The following is a 22,248-nucleotide window of genomic DNA, read 5'->3' on the forward strand; positions in this document are numbered from 1 at the left end:
GGCTCTTCTCCATCTCTCGAACCTTCTTAAGGGATGAAGGCAAGGAAGATGGGGAGGTCCTGGATCTTTCCAGCTCACCACCTCCATCTCTGCCCCTGCTTGGCAGTACTCAAAGTGGGGTGAGGGATGTTGGCAGTGGGTCACTCTGCATAAAGGTCCTCCTCATCCTTCCCCTGTGCCACTGCTCTGTGGGTCTGCTCAAGCAACAAAGTGTTTTCCACCATCCTTTCCTCCAGGCTTCCCCAGCGCCTCACAGCTGGCGGGGACTCGGCATTATTTGCCTCCTTCCCCAGCACAGGGAATGTGTGAGCTGGATGAGCTGAGTAAAAATGACCTAATGCAGCGAAGACTCAGAAAATGAGCGATGAGAGGGTCAGAACAATGCTTCCTGAATGAGCGAGCGGCACCCAGGGGACTCTTCCCACCGCTGGATTTCCTGTCCTGGCAGCAGCCCAGCCCAGCTCGTTTTATTTCCTTGACACACAGCATCTGAGCCTATTTTTATTTTTACTGCAGAAGCATTTTATTTCCTCCTTCCCCGTGGACTGCTCAGGAGTGACATTGCTGATGCCATCCACAGAGGTTGGTGGCATTTGTCCTTACAGCCTCAATTCACAGAATGAGACTGGTTTGGGTTGAAGGGACCTTAAAGCTCCTCCAGCTCCAACCCCTGCCACAGGGAGGGACACCTTCCACTAGAGCAGCTTGCTCCAAGCCCCTGTGTCCAACCTGGCCTTGAACACTGCCAGGGATGGGGCAGCCACAGCTTCTCCGGCCACCCTGTGCCAGTGTCCCACCACATCTGGGCATCGCTGCTTGTAGCTCCCCAGGCAGGATGACACTGCACACAGGGCAGTGCTGAGCTGGGAACCCCCCATCACACTGCAGAGACACCCCTCAACATCCCCCCCATTCAGAGCCCAGCCCCTGGGCCACCACCTGGAAGGACGAGAGCCCTGAAGCAGACCTCAGCACCCCCAGCCCTTATCAAACCTGGTGGAAGCAAAGGTCCCCAAACCCAACCCAACCAACCCCAACTCCCACCCCGCCGTGCAGACAAAGACTGCCTGTTCCATGGTGGAGCTCCAGATGGCTTCTGGGCACCTCGGCCACCAAGTAAGAGCTCGGCTGCTCCTGAAGCCCCAGCAGCTTTCTGAGCAGGGTGAGGTGGCTCACGCAGCAGGTCAGCAGTGTGAGCAGGGCAGGGGGACACCTGTGTCTGCAGCCTCCCTATCTCGCTGTGGAGCTCTGCTCAGTCTGTGCCTCTCAAGCAGCCTTGTTTCTAGTCTGAGAATATTTGTCTAATCGGGGGGGCAAGGAATTGTTTTGCTCAGTAAAAAGTTCTATTTGGCTAAGTTTATACTCCAGGAGGGGTCTTGGAAAGGCCCCGTTAAGGCTGGGGTTGCTGCAGTGCCCTGGGGCAGGGGCAGACATTTAAAAAAGGCAAACTTCTTCTTTTGACAGAAATAAGAAAATAGCTCCAGGCTCACAGCTTCGAGCCAGCTCGGAAAGGAGGCCCCAGCAACCTGAGTGCTGCAGTTACAGAGCTGAGCCCAGCACCCACCTCTGGCTGCTGCGCTGGGAAGCTGATGAAATACTGAGCTGAAGGACACCGGAAGGGTCAAGGCCCATCATCTCGGGTAGGTGAGACCGATTTACCACCCTCCCCAACTCCCTCTGGTTCATCCCAAGCTCCTCATCCCTGAGGAAGTGAGGGAACTTCATCAAGGACTGCAGTGATAGGACAAGGGGTGATGACTGAGATGAGCTCTTAGGCAGAAGCTCTTCCCTGTGAGGGTGCTGAGGCGCTGGCACAGGGTGCCCAGAGAAGCTGTGGCTGCCCCATCCCTGGCAGTGTTCAAGGCCAGGTTGGACACAGGGGCTTGGAGCAATCTGCTCTAGTGGAAGGTGTCCCTGCCCGTGGCAGGGGTTGGAGCTGGAGGAGCTTTAAGGCCCCTTCCAAAACGATCCATTCTACAAGTCTATTAAACCATGATGTTAAACCCGGAACCTTAGGATGTTTTTCCCAGCAGTCTTACCCTTTTCCACCTATGGGTCACAGCATTTTTTTAACTTAACAAAGCATTCGACACCTGCTGGTGATGATTCCCATTTTCCTGTTTAAATGCTCTCCCTGGGCTGCTTTTCCTCATGGCTGCCTTCAGCTTGGTGAGCTTCATCCTGCGCGTGAACCAAGATCACCCGCGCCTCCGTGGACTTTACCCTGTTTGCACGCAACAACCACGGCTGAGTTGTGACAACTTGCAACTGAGCAACCACTCATTTTTAGCCCTGAGATAAACCCTTGTTATCTGCTCAGATAAGGCCCACACCAGCATCCTCCCTACTGCAGAAGGCACGAGTTTCTGCATTTGCATTGGCATTGACAACTCACTTCTTTCACATCCCTTGCAGCCTGGTTAGATTTTGTCTTGGACATCTTATTTTATGGTAAATAAGGACAGAAATCATAGAATCCCAGCCTGCTTTGTGTTGGAAGGGACCTTAAAGCTCCTCCAGCTCCAACCCCTGCCACAGGCAGGGACACCTTCCACTAGAGCAGCTTGCTCCAAGCCCCTGTGTCCAACCTGGCCTTGAACACTGCCAGGGATGGGGCAGCCACAGCTTCTCTGGGCTACCAAGTTGTGTTTTAAGCTAAATACCCCTGGTAACTAGCCCTCCATACCTTAATCTCAGCTGCAAGAAGAGCTGATCAGGGCAGTGGGGCTGTATGTCCATCACAACCAACGTCCCCCCAGAACAAGCCCCCTCCATGAGCTGACCCAGTTCCCATTCATAAACTGGGCTCCCCAAACCCTTCACTCTGGGCACAATGTCCAGGAGAGGGCACAGCTCCTCTCCTGCAGCACAGAGAGGACAAAGCTGTGGCACCGGTGTCACCGCAGGGTCCATGGTGAGACCTGTCCTCCTGCAGAGAGCACAGCAACACAGGGCACAAGCATGGGGCATCCCCACCTCCCACCCCTCTCCTGCAATCCAGCACCTCCCAGGCAGGCAGGGTTGGAGCTGTGATGTTTGCAGAGTGACTCAGGCCAACCTGGCAGTGAATTCTGCTACAGCAATAACCCAACTGGTGTCACTCACACGGGGCAGTTCCGTTTTCTCCAGGGAGTCATCCCAGGTCCCAGGTCCTTCACCTTTTGCCTGCAGGCATTGGTGGCACTTACTCAACCATGCAGCAGATTCCCACGTGTCCCACAGCAGCTCCAGGCCTTGCTGCCTGCCCTGCTGGATGAGCTCAGGTAAGTCACATAAGGAAGGCATGCTATAGGCTCAAAACCAGGTGTGGATGTGCAGGTTGGATGCTCCTGGGCATCACCAACAGCCTCAGGAAGGCCCACTGGCCCTGGCCTCCAGAGAGAAGGTAATGGCAGGTACTGAGCTGCCAAGTACCACAAAGCTCCATGAGCCAAGTCCCCTGCATGAGACACGGGAAGTGGGGACCAACAACAGGACCCTGCAGTCAGTGTCCTGACACTGATGGGCTGGGGCTGTGAGAGGAGGTCAAGAGTATATGCGTGATGGAGAGATAGGGGAACTGCAAGAAAATCTGTGTTGAGGCCAGATCTGAAGGGAAATGCTCCTGGCAGGTTCCAACCCTAACTATTCTATGATCCTATGATTCAATGAAGGCTCCCAACAGCGCAGGAGGAAGAGGAGGGCCTGGCTTAGAGGAGTCAGTTGGGGTGACCATGGCAGTGCTCGCAGGGAGAATGCACTGACCTGATGGGTCCCAGCAGGCATCCCACTACCCTGCTGCCTCCAGCCAACTCTCAAGGGATCCCCTCAGCTCTGCCTCAGTTTCCCCACCTGGCCATCACATGCTGTGAGTTTAAAGGGGGAAACGCACAGCTCCCAAGTAGAGATCATATCTGCCACGGGAGAACTGTGCCTGGGTGGGATTGCTGGGGCACCCCTGGGCATCACCTCCACACCACACTGTGGCCCCACACAACCCCCCGACACCATAAACACATAAAGCCCTAAGCCATCTCAGCCAAACAGCGTGAACAGCCCTTACAAAACATTCTCATCCTAAACCAGAGCTGTCAGAGCGCTGCCTTTCCCAAGGGAGCAGCAGCCCTGCCAGCCAGGACCTGAAATAGCACTGCAGGGCTTTCTGATGCTTGTTTTGGTATGTCCCCAGAGGGACCCGGAGCTACACTTGGTCACTTGTGTTTCTGGGCATTTCCATGCCCAGAGGCTGGTGCTCTGCCGTGTTTAAACAGTGAACCCTGTCCCTGGGAACAGTCTCGTTTTGGGCAAAGCTGTCTGTGTTCCTGCAGGGCTACACCCGGGCACGGCCTCACAAAACCCAGCTCAGAAATCCAGGGAACCAGAGCTTCCCATCTTTAGCCATGCAGGAACAGGAGTTTACACTTCCCCGCTGAAGAAGGGGATGTCTGCTCTGGCAGTGCCGAGAAACACGTCAGGAAGAAAAGGCAGCTACAAGACATGATATTCTCCTTTTATTTACCTATGACCATGACAATGTATTTTTGCCAGCTGCAGAGATGCTTCGCACTGTAAACTGGGTGCCTGGAGGCAGGCAGTCCGTCCAGCTCCGCCAGGGTCAGCAGTAACCCCCGCTCCTCAAAACACATATTGTTATCCAGAGTAAAGAGAGCATCTGGTCCACGGAGCTGCTTTTCTCCATCACCAAACCCTCCGTCGTCAGGGCATGATATATACACCAGGCTCCCCCAGCGGCCCGCTGCCAGGGAATGGGTTTGTCGGATAAAACCGAACTCAGACAACGTTGTACGCACTCAGAAACTAAAAAAGCATCCACTCGAGCGGAGAACCCGCCGTGACACACACAAATATTGCACTTGTCATTTCAGACCGGGAAAGGACACGAGGGTTTCCTATGACACAGCAACGTGTCCAGCTACGGGAGGTCAATAAATAAACCAGGGGTGGGAGCAGGAGGTGGCTGGCCTCACACACCTCCAGTGCAGGGGAAGGACCCGGCTTCCGCTGCTCCCAGGGGGACCCACCACGAGCAAAGGAAGCGCCGGGCTCCTGGGATATAACTGCTTCGGGAGGCATCGCCAGCATGGGAAGCACAGCAGCATCCTGGGGCTGATCCAGTTCACAAGTCTCACATCCACGGATATAAGGTGGTGCTGTTGTCCCCTTGCCGAAGCCCTACACAGAAGTCCTCCTCCTCAAGCTGGGATCACTCGTCACCTTCCAGCCATGCTGGCAGCTCGGGCGCCTGCTTCACAGTAGTGACGGGAGCTTCCCTCCTGGCTAAAATCCATGCCGGAGTCACCCCGAAGGCATCGTACCAGCAATGGTGAGATGGGGCGATGGAGCAGTACCAGACTGCTGGGCTTGTTGGTCCCCTTGGCCCCATGCTCAGTGCCTTCAGCTGCCCCACACCCGTCCACTGCAGGAATACTTTTGGGGCCACAACGGCAGCTCCCGCTATCCCCCAGGAAAGCCTCTGCTGCCCGATTCCATGTAAACACTCAGCTCCCAGCCTGCCCCGAGAGAGTCCTTGGGTCTACAGTGGGGAGCTGGCTTTCTTCTGGTTAATTATGTCCAAGTACAAGTCGGAGCGCAGGAAGCGGGGGTACGAGTCCTTCTCCATGAGCCCGTAAATCCTCTTCTGCGCGAGGTCGAAGCAGCTGCGGGTGATGTTCTGCAGGTTCTCCTTGGTGTGCTCACGCGTGTAGGAGTCCAGGTTGACCTGTGGGCACAGAGACCAGCGCTGGTGAGCAGCTCCCTGTGCCGCGGAGCCACACACCAGCACAGGAGCCAGCCCTCACCTCCTTGCAGGACTGGATGGCGATGTACTCAGCAAAGATCTTCTTGGCCTTGGAGACCATCTTGGACTGGGACTTGATCTTCTTGAACTCCTCACAGGCCAGCCAGAACTCCAGGTTCTCCTCGCTGAACTCGGTGCGCAGGAAGGCCCTGAAGGCAGCGAGCCCGTCTGTGGGGACACAGGCACATCTTTACTCCCGGCTCACATGTGGGGAATGGCCCCGCAAGACCCTCAGCCCAGCAACCTTGCAAAGGTGCAGACTCAGCTGCCTCCACACACTGTCCCCTAAACCCACTCAAGAACCCCCGGGCAAAGCAGGCAGCGGTGGCATCGCCAGCGCAAGCTCAGCCATGCAATCCATCCGCACGCTGAATCCCCAGTCCTCAGCCCTGCTGCATGCATGGGGAGACGACTCCCTTGCTGTCCCTATGGGAGCTGGGTGTAGGATGTGGCCATGGTGTGGGGTGCCCCACACAAGAGGGGAATAGTCTAAAGCAGCTCCTGCTTCATAGATCAGGCAGAGGCAAGAACTGCTGCTTTTTCCTCCCCAAGAGGGGCTGCAGCCCGAAGCCCTGGCTCCCCCCGGCCCCTGCACCAGACAGGAACAGAAGAGGTGCAGGCAAGGGGCAGCCTCATTTCCCTTCGTCTACCCCAAACACCGGAAGGGATTAACAGAGGAAATCCCTGCTCTAGCCATGCACATCTCCGGATACTCCCCCAGCAGCAAACAGAGTCGGTCAAGCACTTACATTTGTGCAGCAGCAGCTTCTCCAGGGAGTCCCCCCACTTGAGAGCTTCCTCGGGAGTGGGCCTGCAGGAGGACAGAGCGTTGGCAAGGTGAGGCTGTGACAGCCACAACCGGTAACAGCACCGCGTGTGCCCCAGCTCCAGCACCGCACAGGGACCGAGGGAGGGCTCTGCACCGGGCAGCACAGCAGAAGGAAAACTCTGCCTTTAGACTGGCTGGAGGATAACTCGACCCACAGAGCTCTGCGCGCTGGGATCTGCGGTGTCTGAGCCAGGACCGGCCGCGGCACGGCGGGATTTCAGCAGCCGGATAAGCTGCAGTGTGAGCAGAGAGGGCTCGGCTCCAGCGGCTGGAGCATCTCCAGGGAAAAGTGGTTTTTCAAACCGCCCTCCGGCCAGTTACAGTTTCTCGTACAGGCACTGGGGAAAGCAGCCATCAGGTAAATTTCCAGCCCAAGCTGCCGCCTCCCGGGCACGGAGCTTCCCCCGCCTCGGCAGAGGTTTTGGCCAACAAACGCCTTTTAATGCTCCTCCAGAAACAAAACCTGCTTGTCCACAGCTTGCCCCAACAGGGTGGCCCCAGCCCCGCTGGAGGCGATGCTCAGCCCGACCCCAGCTTGTCCCCAAGCTCCCCCGGTCCCCGTGCCCCCCGCTCGCAGCGCTTACTTGAGTGACTTGAGCACTTTGTCCAGCTTCCCGGAGGGGTTGGCCCCGGGGGACTCGTTTCGCCGCCGAAAAATCCCCAGTCGGTTCTTCATGTCCTTGGCTCTAGGGGGAAAAAGGAAGCGTTAGCAAGCGGGCGAGGGGCTGGGGGGACACCCGGCACCGAGGGGAGCCACCCTCAGCCTCAGCCCTGTGGCCACCACCTACTCCTTCATGGTGTGCCGGCGCTGCAGGCTGCCGTTGTGGGGTCTCTGCACGCCCAGCAGCATCTCGGCGTGGAACTCCAGCGGCTGGGGCTTGGAAAGGTCCCGGAAGAAGGGCATGTTGGCTGGGGCGCTGCCGGCGCGGACACACGCTCCGCTGCTCTGCCGCCAGCCCCGTGCGCGCTCCCGCCCGGTGCGCCCGGCGCGGAAGTGGGAGGGCTCAGCCGGGGGAGCTTTAAATGCGGAGAGGGGCGGCCGGGGTGCGTGTGAGTAAGGGCTGTGTCAGCCCCGCTGCCGCGCAGGGTGGCTCCGGCGTTGCTGGGGAAACCCGAGGAAAGGTGGAAAAATCAACGCCGAGGGTGGAGAGCGGGGATTTACGAGGCTATTTATGGAGCGCAGGAAGCCGGGGGAAGGCAAAGGGGTTGGGAGCCGCCGTGTGACCCGCTGGTGCTCACACTGCTCCAGTGCCAGCAGAGGAGGGGCACAGCCATGGGGACATCTCCATAAGGGGGTGACTGGTACCGGCGGCGTGTGGCACTGAGGGGCAGGGACACCAACACGCTGCCACCCTGCACGGGCACAGTGATGGACACCCGGACACGGGGCTCCCTCTTCCCACCAGGACAAAGCGGGACCAAGATTTTCTGGCAATGCCATGTGAAAATGAGAGCCCAAAGCTCAGCCCCCCGGCGAGAAACGGAGAGCAGGAGGTGGGAGAGGTGACGGGAGCAGACGATGCTGTCCCCTCGTGGCACGTTCCCTGCATGACACCACGGCACGAAGGGGCGCGGGGGACACTGCGTGGCCTGGGATGCTCATCCTGCACCAAGGCTGCTGGATGGGACCCAGGGTAGCTTGGCCAAGCCACCCCCTGCAGCCTCCCACACCGGAGGGTCTATGCCAGGATGCTTGGAGCCACCGAGCCATGCCCAGAGCTGGCTGGGGACATAAGAGGGGTTCAAGGCAAGGGTGTACCCCCTATCCCTAGTTATGCTCTCTAGACCCACAGCTCTCTCCCATCCCAGGACAGTAAAACACAGCAATCCACTGGGAATAAATGCGACCACCCCAGGGCTCAGTCCCACAAGGTGCTGAGCACCCTGAGTCATGGAAGGATTTAGAGGGAAATATCCCCTCCTAGTCCCGAGCGCATCCATGCCCTCATGGGGGGCACAGAGGGTTTCTCTGCCTTCACATCATGTAGGCTGTAGTCCCAGCAGGACACAGATCCTGCTGCTGCCAGCACTAACATGGGAAAAGCTGCTCCAAACACAGAGCCTCACACTCCAAACACCATCTGCCTCCCATTACCACTCAGCCAGCGACGCTGAGAGCTGAGCACCAGCCACCACACGGGACGGGCCACCCCACACAGCCCTCAGCAATAGCTCCAGCATGTTCCCAGCTCTGCGAGGCAGCCGCCGCAGCTCGGCACAGCTTTCCAAGCACTGAACGGCGCTTGTGTGTGTCCCCAGCACATGTGGGCTGCCGGCACCAGAGCCCGAGCCCTGCGCACACCAGGCTGGGGGTGTTTCCCAGCTGTAATACACCAGGAAGCACCACCTAAGGAAGTTCCCCAACTTAAAACCCACTGTTCCCCTTGCACGTGCTTGCAAATAAACAGCAAGCAGCACAAAACCAGACCACAGACACACAGAGCCCCAGCTGTATAACCTGCAGCATAAAATGCCACAGCAAAAATAGTTCCATTAAAGAACTGCTGGTTTCTGCCTGGAGTTGCCCCTATAAAGCAATCAGCTCCCAGCACGGCCATGAGGCCACATCCAGCACCATCACCCCACGCTACTTCCAAAGCATCCCCTGCAAAGCACATCACCTTTCCTCTCAGGATGCCAAGCCCTACCTCTCCAGGTATCTTTCGGAGAAGTCCACCATCGTGTGGCACATCGGGGGGTGCCGGCCGAGGCGCGGTGAGCGCCAAACCCCAGCCTCATGCACCATAAATAGTCCCTGCAGATGGCCGGCAACCCAGCTGCGCAGCCAATAGCCGACCGGTGCGATGCAGGAGGCTCCCAGCGCATCCGCAGCCGGCTCAAGGTGAGGACAAACCCCCCCCACAACCGTCCCTGACCCTGCGGGATGGAGCTCCCCCCCCAGCACCATTCCCCTGGCTCAGAGCTGCAGCAGGACACGGGAAGGGGGGGTGTCCCCGTGAGGGATTCATTTTAATTTCAATTGGGAGGAAATAATGAAAAGAGCTAAAAATAGGCACCTGCAGCCAAGACACGCGGTTCAACAGTGCCGCTCGCTGGCAGGAGGCACATGTGTGGAGCTGTGCATCCTGGTGCACATCCAGCACACTCGGCCCCCTCACACCCCTTAAGCTGCTCAAACCACGTGCAGCTTCTCCACCTGCCCTGAGCCCACACGAAGGACCCAGCTCCAGGAATCCCCGTGGCCGTGACACCCGGATGGATCCTGCACTGCAAACCCAGAGGTTGTTCCAAAACCATCCTCACTCGTCCCCACCATTGCATTTCCAGCTGTGTTCATGGGCAGCAAAGGCCACGGCTGCCTCATCCTTGCCTGGACCCAGTTCTTGGCACCCCTAAAGCCTTACCTGGAGAGGCAGAGGGGCTGTGAGCATCCCTCAGTTCCTGGTGCTTTCACCACGCTGCCCATGTGCTGTGATGGTGGAGTCTGTCCCACAGTGGGAAACCTCCCGATTCCTCCTCCCTGCATAGGGCCAGTGGGAAAGAGGCCCCCAGCTCATGTTTCAGCACTTGCATGGCCTCTCCCTGAACTCAGCACCACCAAGGCAGAGCTCTGCCAGCTCTGGGAAGCTGCTTTCCCCATGGCACCAGCTGGAGCAGGCTCCTGTCTGCCAAAGCAAGGCCAAGAGGGGCTGCTCCCAGCCAGGTGTGTGATGCCCCATTATATCTCCCACCTCCTCCCTGAAAATCACAACTCCCTGTATGAAGCGAGACCTCAATTCACACTTTGCTGCTTTCTCCCCAGAAAAGCTTGGGAGAACAAGACAGGGGGACCCTAAGGGCTGCCCGGACCAGCAGCGCTCTGCTGAAGTGTTTGAGTGCCACAAACAGCCCTGGAACACTCTGTCGCCACAATGTGACACTTACAGGTTCCTGCTCCGTTTCTTGAGGGAGGTCTCGTCCCCTTCATCACAGCTGCATTCGGGGTCGGCTCTGCTCAGCTGGGGAGGGGGGAGAGAAAAACAGTGTCTGCATCATTGTGCCAGTGCATGGCCCCAGTGGCATCCCAAGGTCACCCACCAGCGTTGCCAGCAATCCCCGTGGTCCCCACACCTGCACAGCCCAGAGCCACAGCATCCGCAGGGCTCCCTCCCCGCAACCACAGCTGCCTGCAGCAATGCAATGGGACAAGCTCTTCTCCACCCTGGCACGGGGACTTACCTCCCCCCATCCATCCCATGCCCCCTTCAGTCTGTGGCGTTCCTGGGGCATCTGAGGAGACACCACGGCTGGTGACCCAGGAACCCCTCTGGGTTTGGGATGCTGACAGTGGGGAGAACACCTGTATCCATTCCTGATGCTTCTATTCCTGCTGTCCTGAGTGGGCAAAAGTCCCTGCACAGCCTGCAGAGCACCTTGTCCTCCCCAGAACCAGGCTGGGCCCCCAGAAACAATGAGGGGTTCCCCAGCAGTCCCCAGGAAGGAAAAACCAGAACAATTTACCCATAATTGAGTCATATCATGGCAGCCTTCAAGTTCAAGGAGCACCCAGAGGGCTCCACTCCTTGCCCAGCAGCCCAGGGCAGCCTGAGCAAACCAAGGGGACATGGGATGCACTGCGAGCTCGGGGCAGTACCAGTGTAGCTTCTGAGGCTGGGGTCAGGCATGGAGACCCCTGGGACCACTGTAGCTTCCTATTGGTGAATGAGACTGGAAGATGCTCGCAGCCAGCCCCGTATCCAGCTCATCCCTGCGCTGCCGGGGGCCGCAGGGCACTTCCCAGGATCGCCTCCCCGTGGGAACTGGCCGCGCAGCGCCGCAGCCCGGAGCTCACGGCTTTGGACACTTCCTTCCATTCTGCGCCCTTGTTTCCGGAGTTTATCGGCCCCAAACAATGCAGCCCTTGCAAAGCACCTTCCCCAGGCAGATAGGGCCCCGGCAGGCGGGCTGGCCGCGGCGACACGCAGCCGGAGCGCGCTTCCTGCCATTGTCCAGAGAGGCTCCACCGTGCTCCGGGACAAAAGGCAGCAACGGAGCTCGCCCGAGGGGTCCCAGCGCTCCCAACCACTGCATGCTCTGAAAACAACCCCCTCCCCGCCCCACTGCGGGGTGAGGGGGGAGCGGGACGGGATGCTGGGCACGATGGTGTTAAAAGGGCCAACAAAGCGAGCCCCTCTGAAATGCTCGCAGAGGGGAAGAAGCAATCAAGCAGGTCCATGGATGCTGTGGCCTTGCCACTGAGGCCACTGGGTGCAGGTATCACCCGTGCTTGCCAAATTGGAGGGGATCTAGAGGGGAATTGTGCATCAGTGCCTCACTCCAGGAACCTCGGCGGGTTTTATCAAACTAGTCCAAAGGCACAGCCCAACAGAAATCCCTCCAAAGTTTACCCAGGGGGATGGCAGTAGCACAAAACTCGATGCATGTCGTGGCCAGGCACCCTGCACGCTGCAGCTCCCATGCATCCTATGTACATCAGCAGGGAGCTGGGGAGACACAGCAATAGGAGCAGGCAGGGGTGCCCCAGGAGGGCATACGGGCAGGGGGTTTAGGCACCGGCCATGCAGACAGAGCTGCTCCAGAGCTGGCAGCAGCAGGAAGTCCAGCAGCCCCACTGCAGGGGCTCCAAAGCACCCCGCACCAGAGCAGTGCAACCCAGGAGGAGCCCGGTTCACCCGGGTCAGTCCAGGACGGGCACTGGGGGCTCTCCGGGGCAGGACTGGGACACGCTCCCTGGGTATTCCCCCCCATCGGCAGCGAGTGCAGCCCGTGGGGCCCCAGCAGCGCTGCACTCCGCTGCCTGCAGGGCTGCACGCTCCCGGCCGCACGCACAGCGGCACTGTGAAACCAGCGGAGCCGGCACTGGCAGCGCTGCCGGGACACGCTCAGCGGGCAGGGCTGCTGCCAACGCCTCCCTTGCTCTGTGTCCCTGCCAGAAAGGGCCTTTCTTGATAGGATCTGGGAAGGTTTCTGAATCCCGCAGCCCACAGCTGCTGGCATCAGAGGGTCTGGGCTACCCTACTGCACAGCAGCCCCGTCTGACCAGCCTGGATTAGAGCTAAAGGCTCTCATCAGCCCAAAAAGCGCTCCAGGGAACAGCAGCAGAGGTGGCTCCTCAAGCAGCATGAGGCTGGCAGGATGGTTAACCTCATCACAGGCTTAAAACCCCACCACACTGCATGCTGGGTGGCAAACAGGGCTCTGTACCAGCCCCTCCTGCCAAGGAGGCAGCACCATGGAGCACCACGCAATGTGGTCCTGCACTTTGCAATGTGGTCCTGAGCAGTGTGACATGGTCCTGAGCTGTGTAGCATGACCCTGGGCAACGCAGCATGATCCTGAGCCAAGTAATAGAGCCCTGATCACAGCAGCACACAGCCACTGGTGGAGATGAAGCTGGGGTGAGCTTGGTTGGGCAGAGCGGGGTGCTGGGCTCTCAGCACCCAGTCAGGCTTCACCCGGACAAGCAGCACTTCCCAGGCACAACCTCTGCAATGGCACATTGGTTCCTGCAAAAGCACAGCCAAGGTGAGCTCTGCTCCACGGGTTTGTGAGAAGAGCTCCTGCTGCATGGCCCTCCACTGCTCCTGTTCTGCAGGGTCAGGAATCACTGCTGAGCTCAACCTTCTGAGATGGGCCCTCCACAATGGACAGCAGCTCTCCAGGACATGGGACCTGAAGGATCTGGACACACTGGTGGGAGATGCCCACCCAGAGCATCAGCACACTGCCAAGCATCTCCCAGAGCTGACTGCCTGGGGCAGAGACATTCCTGGCCCCTCAGATGCCAGCTTTGCTGTGGCCATGGAGAGAGGGGCCACGTGTGTGCAGTTAACCCTCAACATAAGAAGGAAACGGAGCTGTTGGAGCAAGTTCAGAGAGGGCCACAAGGATGATCAGGGGCTGAAGCACCTCCTGTATGAAGACAGGCTGAGAACACTGGGGTTGTTCAGCCTGGAGAAGAGAAGGCTGCGTGGAGACCTCAGAGCAGCTTCCAGTGTCTGAAGGGGCTACAAAGATGGTGGAGAGGGAGTCTTCAGCAGGGACTGCAGCAATAGGACAGGGGTTGATGGGTTCAAACTGAAACAGGGGAAGTTCAGGTTAGATCTTAGGCAGAAGCTCTTCCCTGTGAGGGTGCTGAGGCGCTGGCACAGGGTGCCCAGAGAAGCTGTGGCTGCCCCATCCCTGGCAGTGTTCAAGGCCAGGTTGGACACAGGGGCTTGGAGCAAGCTGCTCTAGTGGAAGGGGTCCCTGCCCGTGGCAGGGATTGGAACTGGTTGAGCCTTAAGGTCCTTCCCAACCCAAACCATTCCATGGCTCTGTGCTGGTACACCTCCACCCCAGGAACTCCCCATCACACAACCAAGCAGGACCCAGCAGGTCACGTACCTTCCTGTGGCCTGAGAAGAGCAGCGTGAGCTGGTGGATGGAGCCGCCGTTCTTGGTGAGCTCTTTCTTGAGGGTCCTGGGGGAAGGCAGGGCCCAGTGGCCCGTGGTGCCCTGGCTGTCCAAGCAGTTGAGGGTGGTATCAGAGGTGAAGCAGTGGCTCTTGGCCTCCTGCAGCAGGCTGCCCTCGCTGTGGGTGCGGCGCCGCAGGGAGCTCTGCACGCTCAGCGTGTAGACGGGCTGACAGCCCGACGTCTCGATCATGCTGCTGCGCTTCGCCTCGTTCCTCTCCAAGTACTGCTCATCCCCATCCTCCTCCTCATCCTCCTCCTCCTCATCCTCCTCGTCCTCCTCTTCATCCTCCTCCTCATCCTCACCATCCGTGGTGCTGCCCGCCATGCCCGTGCTCTGGCTGAAGGTGCTGTCGAGCCGCAGCTCGGGGATGACAAAGGCTGGCAGGGTGCTGGGCTGCTCCTCTCCCCTCTTGGTAGCCGCCGGCTGCTTTTCCAGCAGGAGAGGATCCTGGGTGGTTCCCAGAGCGGGCTCTGTGCATGGAGGAGCATCACCCGCTGCCGCCTTCCCGTCCTCCGAGTGCATCTGCCCCGGCTTCTCAGCATCTGTCTCCAGCATCTGCCCAGAAGAGAAGACAAGCATGAGGGCAGAAGCACTCCAGATCTCTCACTTGCACCTTCCTGGGGAGCCTTTCTGCTCCTGACACCCCAACCACAAGGCTGGCACCAATTTCTACAGCCCCAACAGTGCCCTGGCTGGGTGGGATGGCATCATCCCCATGTCCTCAGGAGGTGGCAGATCACCCAGCACTCCCACAGCACCCAGTCCTGGTCCTGATCCTGGAGCTCTGGGTTCCCCTACCAGCAGCAAGCGGGTGGTTATGGGGCAGGAGTGGGATGGGGCCTCCTGGCTCCCACCTCCAGCACCCGGCGGCACTGGTGGGTTGGAGGACAGCAGGGGCCCATGGTGGGCAGCTCAGCACGGCAGAGCTGGGCTCAGCTCCAACCACAGAAGCAGAGCCAGTAACATCACAAAGTCATGGAATGGTTTGTGTTGGAAGGGCCCTTAAAGCTCCTCCAGCTCCAACCCCTGCCACGGGCAGGGACCCCTTCCACTAGAGCAGCTTGCTCCAAGCCCCTGTGTCCAACCTGGCCTTGAACACTGCCAGGGATGGGGCAGCCACAGCTTCTCTGGGCACCCTGTGCCAGCGCCTCAGCACCCTCACAGGGAAGAGCTTCTGCCTAAGAGCTCATCTCAGTCTCCCCTCTGGCAGGTTAAAGCCATTCCCCTTGGCCTGTCCCTACAGGCCCTTGTCCCAAGCCTCTCTCCAGCTTTCCTGCAGCTCCTTCAGGCACTGGAGCTGCTCTAAGGTCTCCCCTTCAGGAGCCTTCTCTTCTCCAGGCTGCCCCAGCCCAGCTCTCTCAGCCTGGCTCCAGAGCAGAGCTGCTTCAGTCTTTGTGGCCTTGCCCTTTTTATGATGCCAAAGGTCCCCCTTTACACCTGTGAGCATGGAGAGGAGCTGCTCTGTCCCCCTCCAGCCTGACTCACCACAGGCAGCGATCCAGCATCACTTGAACTGCCCCAGTGAGTCTGGAGACTAAAATTCAGACTATCATCATGTCCTCAGCCCCATCTGCAACATCTCCCCCACCCCAAAACTAGCTGGATTTGGTGGGAGGCACAAAGCAAATGCTCAGTTTATCCCATCCCTGGGTCTGTTTCAGTCCTCCTATTGTAACCTCTTGTAAAAAGGGAATGCTACCAGACCTGCCATGCAAGGATGCTCTTTGCACCAGCGCATGTTTTACTGATGCTGTTTGTGTCCTATTTGTATTGTAATCACTGTCATCAGTATTTCATGGAATAATTAGAGGAAAAACCCACACAGCCTCAGCTCATGCCCCCAAAGCCCTTCCCCTCCCAAACAGTTCCCTGTCTGCCCAGTCCTTCTGCTTAATACTGCTGGTTGCCCGCATCAGATAAGGCCCTAGAAGGAAATGAACAGGCTCCTTTAAAATGAGATTCAAGGATTAAATTAAACCCCTGCACTAATTCAATCAGAAGCTCTGCTGCTCTTCAGTGGCACGGAGGGTATGAGTAGCAGCCTCAGCACAAGCAAAGTTTCCATCCTGGGTTGGAAGCATCACTGGGAGGGTGAAATCCTGTCCTTGCAGGAAGGGCTGTGGCTGAGCTCTGCTAAACTTGACAGCGATGGGTGAAAGACAGGGGGAAAGCAGCAGCAATGCCATCACAGCCAGCCAACGAGCCTGATCACAGCTGGAGGCACCAAGGGACTTCATCACCACAGAGGCAAGGGTCACCTTGCTGCACAAAGCTGATTTGGGCCAGCAAGGACAGGGATGTGACCAGGTTTCCTTCACACCATCACTGCAGCCAAGGGGCTGCAGGAGGAGGCAGCAGAATGAGGCACAGCTAATGCTGTCTGAGCAGGAATGTGCTGTCCTTCCACTTCAGGGACTCATCCAAAACACCCCATGTCTCACTGCAGCATGGGTCCTTGGCCAGCAGCACTAGCTCAGGAGGCCAATATCTGCTTCTCTCCATCCTCAGCGTATTGGTCTCACTGTTCTCAGCATCTGTCTATATCCTCAATATACAGGTTTCCATGTTCTCAGCATCTGCATCTTCCCGTCCTCAGCATCTGGGTCCCTCCATCCTCAATGTGTTGGTCTTCCACTCTCAACATCTGGGTTTCTCTGTCCTGAAGGGGAAGGCCTGGGGGCTTTACTACATCCCCTCTGGAGGACCTCACACTTCACTGTGTTCCTCAGTTCCTAAGTGGCCAAGGCAGCACGTCCCAGGGAGGGGAAGAGCAAGAGCAAGAACGAGCTGCCTCCAAGCCCAGGATGGCATTCAGGGTGGTTTTAGGGAAGGAGGATAAGTATGAGATCAGAGCAAGAGAAACAGAGTCCCTAATATTAAACAAGCTTCAAGACACTCCCAAAATGCCAAACATTGCCCTGTCTGTTCCAGCATCCTCAATCTCTGCACATGTAACCCTCTGCCCAGACACTGACTTTGGGCATCACTGACTCAAAAGCTTTCTTGAAAGCCAGACTGGAGAGAACAGCAAACCCCCTGCTCTCAGGCTGTATTTGCTCAGGGCTTTCCAGAACTCATCAAATGTCAGTGAACAGAAGCGGGTTTGTCAGTGGGCTCTCAACTTCGCCAGCATTCCTCTGAGTAACGTTCCCTTTCTGGTGTCCCACAGCCGGGACTGCCAGCTGGGAAAACACCAGCCCCAGAGCCAGCCCAGCTGTGAGCTGCAGCCTGCACTGACTTACCCTGGTGCTGCCAGAGGTGCTGTGATGGGCGGCATCCCCTTAAATCCCCAGCTTGGCGAGGGCAGGGATGGTTTTGAGGCTTCAGCTTCGTATTTCAAGACCTCTGCTCCTTGAGCCACGTGGCTCAAGTAACACCCGGGTACAAGAAAACGGAATTCAGCCTTTCCTGGCTGCTGATGCGGATGCTCAGGTTTTGCAATGCACATCTTCCTCTTGCAGTAACAGTGAGGAAGAGGAGGCTAAACAAGCCTTGGAGCACTGCCCTGCACCTCAGCCTCAGAGAATCCCAGACGGGTTGGGGTTGGAAGGGACCTTAAAGCTCCTCCAGCTCCAACCCCTGCCACGGGCAGGGACCCCTTCCACTAGAGCAGCTTGCTCCAAGCCCCTGTGTCCAACCTGGCCTTGAACACTGCCAGGGATGGGGCAATCAGGGATTGGGAAAAGCAGGAAAGTCCCTGCAGGTAACAGACTGTTGGACATCGAGGTGAACGGGAGAGCAGTGACTGTGCTGCTCTGACTGTGCTCTCCCCGCAGGAGAAGCCAATGGACCTCCCGAGATCCAGCTGGCAGAGGTGCTCCCATGGGCTGTCCCCACACCTTGGCAGTCCCATCCTCTGTGTGCCCCATGGAGGAACCTCTCTGGCTCCTGCTGCCCTTCAATCTATCCTTGCTCAAAGGTGCCTCACCTGTCCCCAGAAGCATTGAACTCCATTGGAATGAGACCAAGTCCCTCTCCAGGGGGATTTTGGGAAGGATGCAGCCAGCTTCACTGCTGGCAGTGTGTTCCCTGTGCAGAGGCAACATCCCTCCCCAGGGCAGATGGGATGTGGGGAAAACAGCACCTCCATCACCCAGGGAAACATCAGGGTTTCCAAAGAGTTTTTTGCTAAGGTGGAAGAAAAATATTACCATTTCAGTCCTTAACATGGACAAACTGAGCCATCAGATCAGAAACCTCTAACTGGCCCTGTGATACGCTACCAAAACCGTTGGTGATGCACACCTCAAGACTTCAAATGTGACCACGAGGAACACAAAGTACATGGCTAGAGGAAGAGGTATCCAATACATAGCATGGGGTTGAGAGGAAGGAAAAGAAGGCAGAAATACAAAGCAGAACTACTGGAACTTGAGAAAAACCTCATGGGAGTCATGGGAGAGTCCTCACAAGGAGAATCCCCCAAGCAGCTCCGCTCCTGCCTTCCTCAAGCCGCGATGGAACACAGCAGCTTTGTACTCATTCCCTGCTTCATTACTGAATCCATGAATAATTGATCCAGAGCAATTAGTGTAAGAGCAAAAGCAAGCATGGGTGTAGAAACCCAACCAGCAGGAACATTCACACCACCCAAAATCCCTGGCCATGAAGCATCTCAGAGCCCTGGAAGGAGAAATCCTCCTCCAAGGGAAGAAATGATCCCGTGGCAGCAGCCTGCACTAATCCCATTTCCCATTACTGTCATCCCCAATTGATAGCTCTGCAAAGGGTGCCTGAGCGGGGTATCGCCCAGCCCTGCCGCTGCAGTGCTGCTCCCTGTGCCTCTGCTCCCTGCAACACAGCCCTGAACAGGAGCCAGGGCTTAACCGAGGGCATGAGCCTTGCCCCTGGCAGAGGCAGAACCTCCCCACGCCACGTACTTTGGCTGAGCAGCTGAGAACGCAGTCCCAGCTCCAGACCCCAACCTGTCCCCTGCCCAGTGCCCTCCATCCCCTGCACACAGCTCTGATTTCAGCAGTAAAGGCTGAATTCGTTGGTGTTCCCCAGTGCCAGTGAACAGAGAGTATGCAGAAGGCTGGAAAAGCCCCTGGAGCACGAAGCCCATGTTGTCAGAGCACTGTAGTGCCACTCCCCCAGCAAGAGCCAGCTGATGTATATGGCACAGGGAGCCTCAGGAAGTCCCCATCACTACATGCCCCTTCACTCCTTCAGATGCTGCCCATCATGAACCCTTCAAACTCGAAGCCCGGCAGCAGCCACAGGTTCCCCAGGAGACAGCAGGGACCAGCCCAGCACATGGCGACCAGCGCAGGGAGCAGAGCAGACACCTTTGATCTGAAAGGACATCCCCGTTGTGCTGCTTCCTCAGCCTGTGCCCAGATCCTGCCCAGCAAAGGGTACAGCCCCAGACTGCAGCCTCTGAAAGCAAAACCTACCAAGGTGGGCTCTGGGTGCATCTGCAGCCTTTGGCACGTGTGGCCGCAGCGCTCGGCTCTGCTGCTGCACTTACTGGTGTCTGTGTAGAGCAGCAGCTGAAGCTGCTCCAGCCTCCCCCCACCCTGGCTCCCTTGTGCCCATTGTGCTATTCCTGGCTCTGCTCTGAGCCCTGAGGTGCTGTTACCCGTTGGTAAAAGCAGACGATCGCTTGGCCTCGAAGAGCTGAGCATCGCCCTGAGACCTGACACATTCACTTGTGCAGCTCCCCCTCACCTGCCCTCTCCTGCCCCTGAGTGACAGCACGCTGGTTCTGATGCTTCCTCCTGATGAAACTGCTGCAGGTTCACAGTCGGGCTTTTTCCCCAAACTACTTTCTATGGAAAAAGTGAAAGCTCTGAGGTGGGAGATGCTCTGCAGTGTAATCCCCTTGCTGCTCTTGCCACTCCATCAGGAAGGTGCTTGTTAGAGGGCAGGATGCCAAGCCTCACAAAGGGCCAGAGAATCCCATGGGACAGGATGGAGCCATGTCTCCCAGTCACACACAGCCCTGGGTATCACCACCCAGAGGCCCCCAGCATTTCAAACACACTCTCTAGCTTTACAAAGACATCAGGGTTTGAGTAACTTTTGCAAGGAGTTGCTTGAACTTGCCTTCAGAGTCTGCCCAAGCACAGGCTCGCAGCTCCCCACCACAGCAGGGGAGAGCACCATCAGCTACCTGGAACAGGAGTCACTCGGGCACAGGAATGCTCCAGTGGAGCAGACAGTGCCAGCCCTGCCTGGCACAGGCAGTGTCCCCCTTCACAGGCAGCACTGCACCACTTCCAGCACCTTCACTGACAGCAGCACTGGCTTAAACCAGTGCTGAGTCTGAGTCTGGGCTTTGACCAGCCCTGATCCCAACACTCACTCTTACCAGCTCTGCTGGGGCTCCATGAGGAGCAAACCTCCAGGGTTTAACACCACCTCTGGCCACTATGGAATTGTTGGCAGCTGCTCCAGCTACTACTAAAGAACCGTGCCTGGAAGGATGTAGGAAGGTTCACTCTTGGCACTGGACATGGCCCGGAGAACATCACACAGCACCAGAGAAACGAGCTGGTGTTTGCTGGAGGGCAGAGCTCTGCTTTCCTCATGGCTCTGGATGCAGCTGAGCACATGAACAGATAAAACTGGAGCATGGCTCTCAGCTGCTCCATCTGCTCCACCATCCCTCCTGCTCGCTCCCAGCACACAGGGACCTCAGGAGCCCCTGAGCTGTCCTGGGCTGGCAGCCTCAGCACCTCCCTGCCACCAACACCAGCACCAAGAGCCTGATGGAGCCTGGGCTTGGTGCTGAAGGAGATGCCACAAAGCCCAGCCCCACATCCCATCCATCCCCAGTGAGCAGTCAGTAGAACCTCCACCTGCCCAGGCTTTGTGTGCCCCTGTGCTTAGGGCTGGAAGCCAACTGATGTGCAGGAAGGGAATGATGAGGTGAAAGATGAGCCCAGGACCCCTCAACACTCACCCAGGCTCACTTGCACTGCAGGGAATTGAGTCAGGCTACTGCACAAAGAGGGTCCTTAGATTCATAAAGGGACATTTGAGACACACTTTGAAGCCTCATAGGGAGCTATAAAATCTCCCCACAGCCTTCAATGCCCTGGTTGCATTTGGGGCTTGTTCCATGAAAGAAAGCTTGAAAGTCAGCAAGAATATGGCTCAGCATGGGTCAAACCAGGGCAGCTCAGACTGCATCTACTTTATATTTGCAGCCTGATTCACATCTACTGCTCTCTCTTCAGCTCCTCTCCCGGCTGAATTAACATCAACACGTTGTCCTTCCCCTGGCCCGTCGGGTGCCAAGGGTGAGATCCACATGCCACCATGCACTGAGATCACCAAAGTGGATTCAAGGGTCCCATTCGTTCTGATGGAATGGAGACCTCTGGCAGGGACTCCTTCCTCCAGACACTCAAGTGGAGAGAGCTGAGCTGGAGCCTGATTCACAAGGGACAGCACCTCCCATCCCATGGCCTCCTGAATCCACAGCCTGTGGCTGCCCCCACATACATTTCCCAGCCCAGGGTGAGAGCCGGGCTCTGCTCACTGTCATGGAATTATTTGCTTTACTTTTGTATCCTGACTCCCAAGTTCTGGCAGCTGATGCTGGAACCCTTCCTTATTGGGGCAGAATAAACCTCAGTGCTGTCTCCCCATTTGAGCACACTGACAGCAGCATGAGGTGCGTGTGGCCGGGGTCAGGCTGGCCCCTCCGATGCAGGTAGGATGAGCTTAGCCCTGCCCAGCTTCCCTCGTCGAGATCATGGAAGAAAAGCAGGCACTGATGAAGCTCCAGGTTTCCTGCACCCGTGGCTGTGCCCTGCCCCGTCTGCTCCACAGTGGTTGGTGAGCAGGGCCCTATGGAGCAGAGCTGCCATGGATGGGCCAGCAGGTTCCCAGCCCAAAAGGGAAGGACTTTGAGCCAAAAACAAAGTGAGAAGGTGCATGTTCATAGGATCCCAGCCTGGTTTGGGTTGGAAGGGACCTTAGAGTTCATCCAGCTCCAACCCCTGCCACGGGCAGGGACACCTTCCACTAGAGCAGCTTGCTCCAAGCCCCTGTGTCCAACCTGCCCTTGAACACTGCCAGGGATGGGGCAGCCACAGCTTCTCTGGGCACCCTGTGCCAGCGCCTCAGCACCCTCACAGGGAAGAGTTGCTCCCTCTCTTCCCCATCAAACAGTCAAACACACTGTGATATCTGCTGCTGAGTGAAGCACCCAGAGAGAGATGGATTCACCCCACTTGTCCCCAACCTTGTC

At 57.6% G+C, this 22,248-nt stretch overlaps 1 protein-coding gene across 8 annotated transcripts in view; it reads right to left on the reverse strand.

The window, feature by feature from the left end:
- Positions 1–4,477: 4,477 nt before the first annotated feature.
- RGS3 (regulator of G protein signaling 3) overlaps positions 4,478–22,248 on the reverse strand; it is a 74,813-nt gene continuing 57,042 nt past the window's right edge. For 6 of the 8 annotated variants that reach the window (XM_057419267.1, XM_057419266.1, XM_057419264.1 and 3 more), the window contains 6 exons: positions 13,974–14,600; positions 10,512–10,585; positions 7,211–7,312; positions 6,547–6,608; positions 5,799–5,965; positions 4,478–5,719 (listed from right to left, as the gene is read on the reverse strand). In XM_057419267.1, coding sequence (XP_057275250.1) covers positions 5,534–5,719; positions 5,799–5,965; positions 6,547–6,608; positions 7,211–7,312; positions 10,512–10,585; positions 13,974–14,600 — 1,218 coding nt within the window. In that variant the 3' untranslated portion in view covers positions 4,478–5,533. Of the gene's footprint in view, positions 5,720–5,798; positions 5,966–6,546; positions 6,609–7,210; positions 7,313–7,414; positions 7,539–9,274; positions 9,527–10,511; positions 10,586–13,973; positions 14,601–22,248 lie in introns of those variants that run through there. The other 2 variants (XM_057419270.1, XM_057419271.1) reach the window with 2 other exon arrangements.

Source organism: Pezoporus wallicus, unplaced genomic scaffold (genome assembly GCF_028554395.1).
Source record: "Pezoporus wallicus isolate ANWC-B61680 ecotype Strahan unplaced genomic scaffold, APGP_CSIRO_Pwel_v1 contig_10790, whole genome shotgun sequence".
Lineage (NCBI taxonomy): Eukaryota > Metazoa > Chordata > Aves > Psittaciformes > Psittacidae > Pezoporus > Pezoporus wallicus.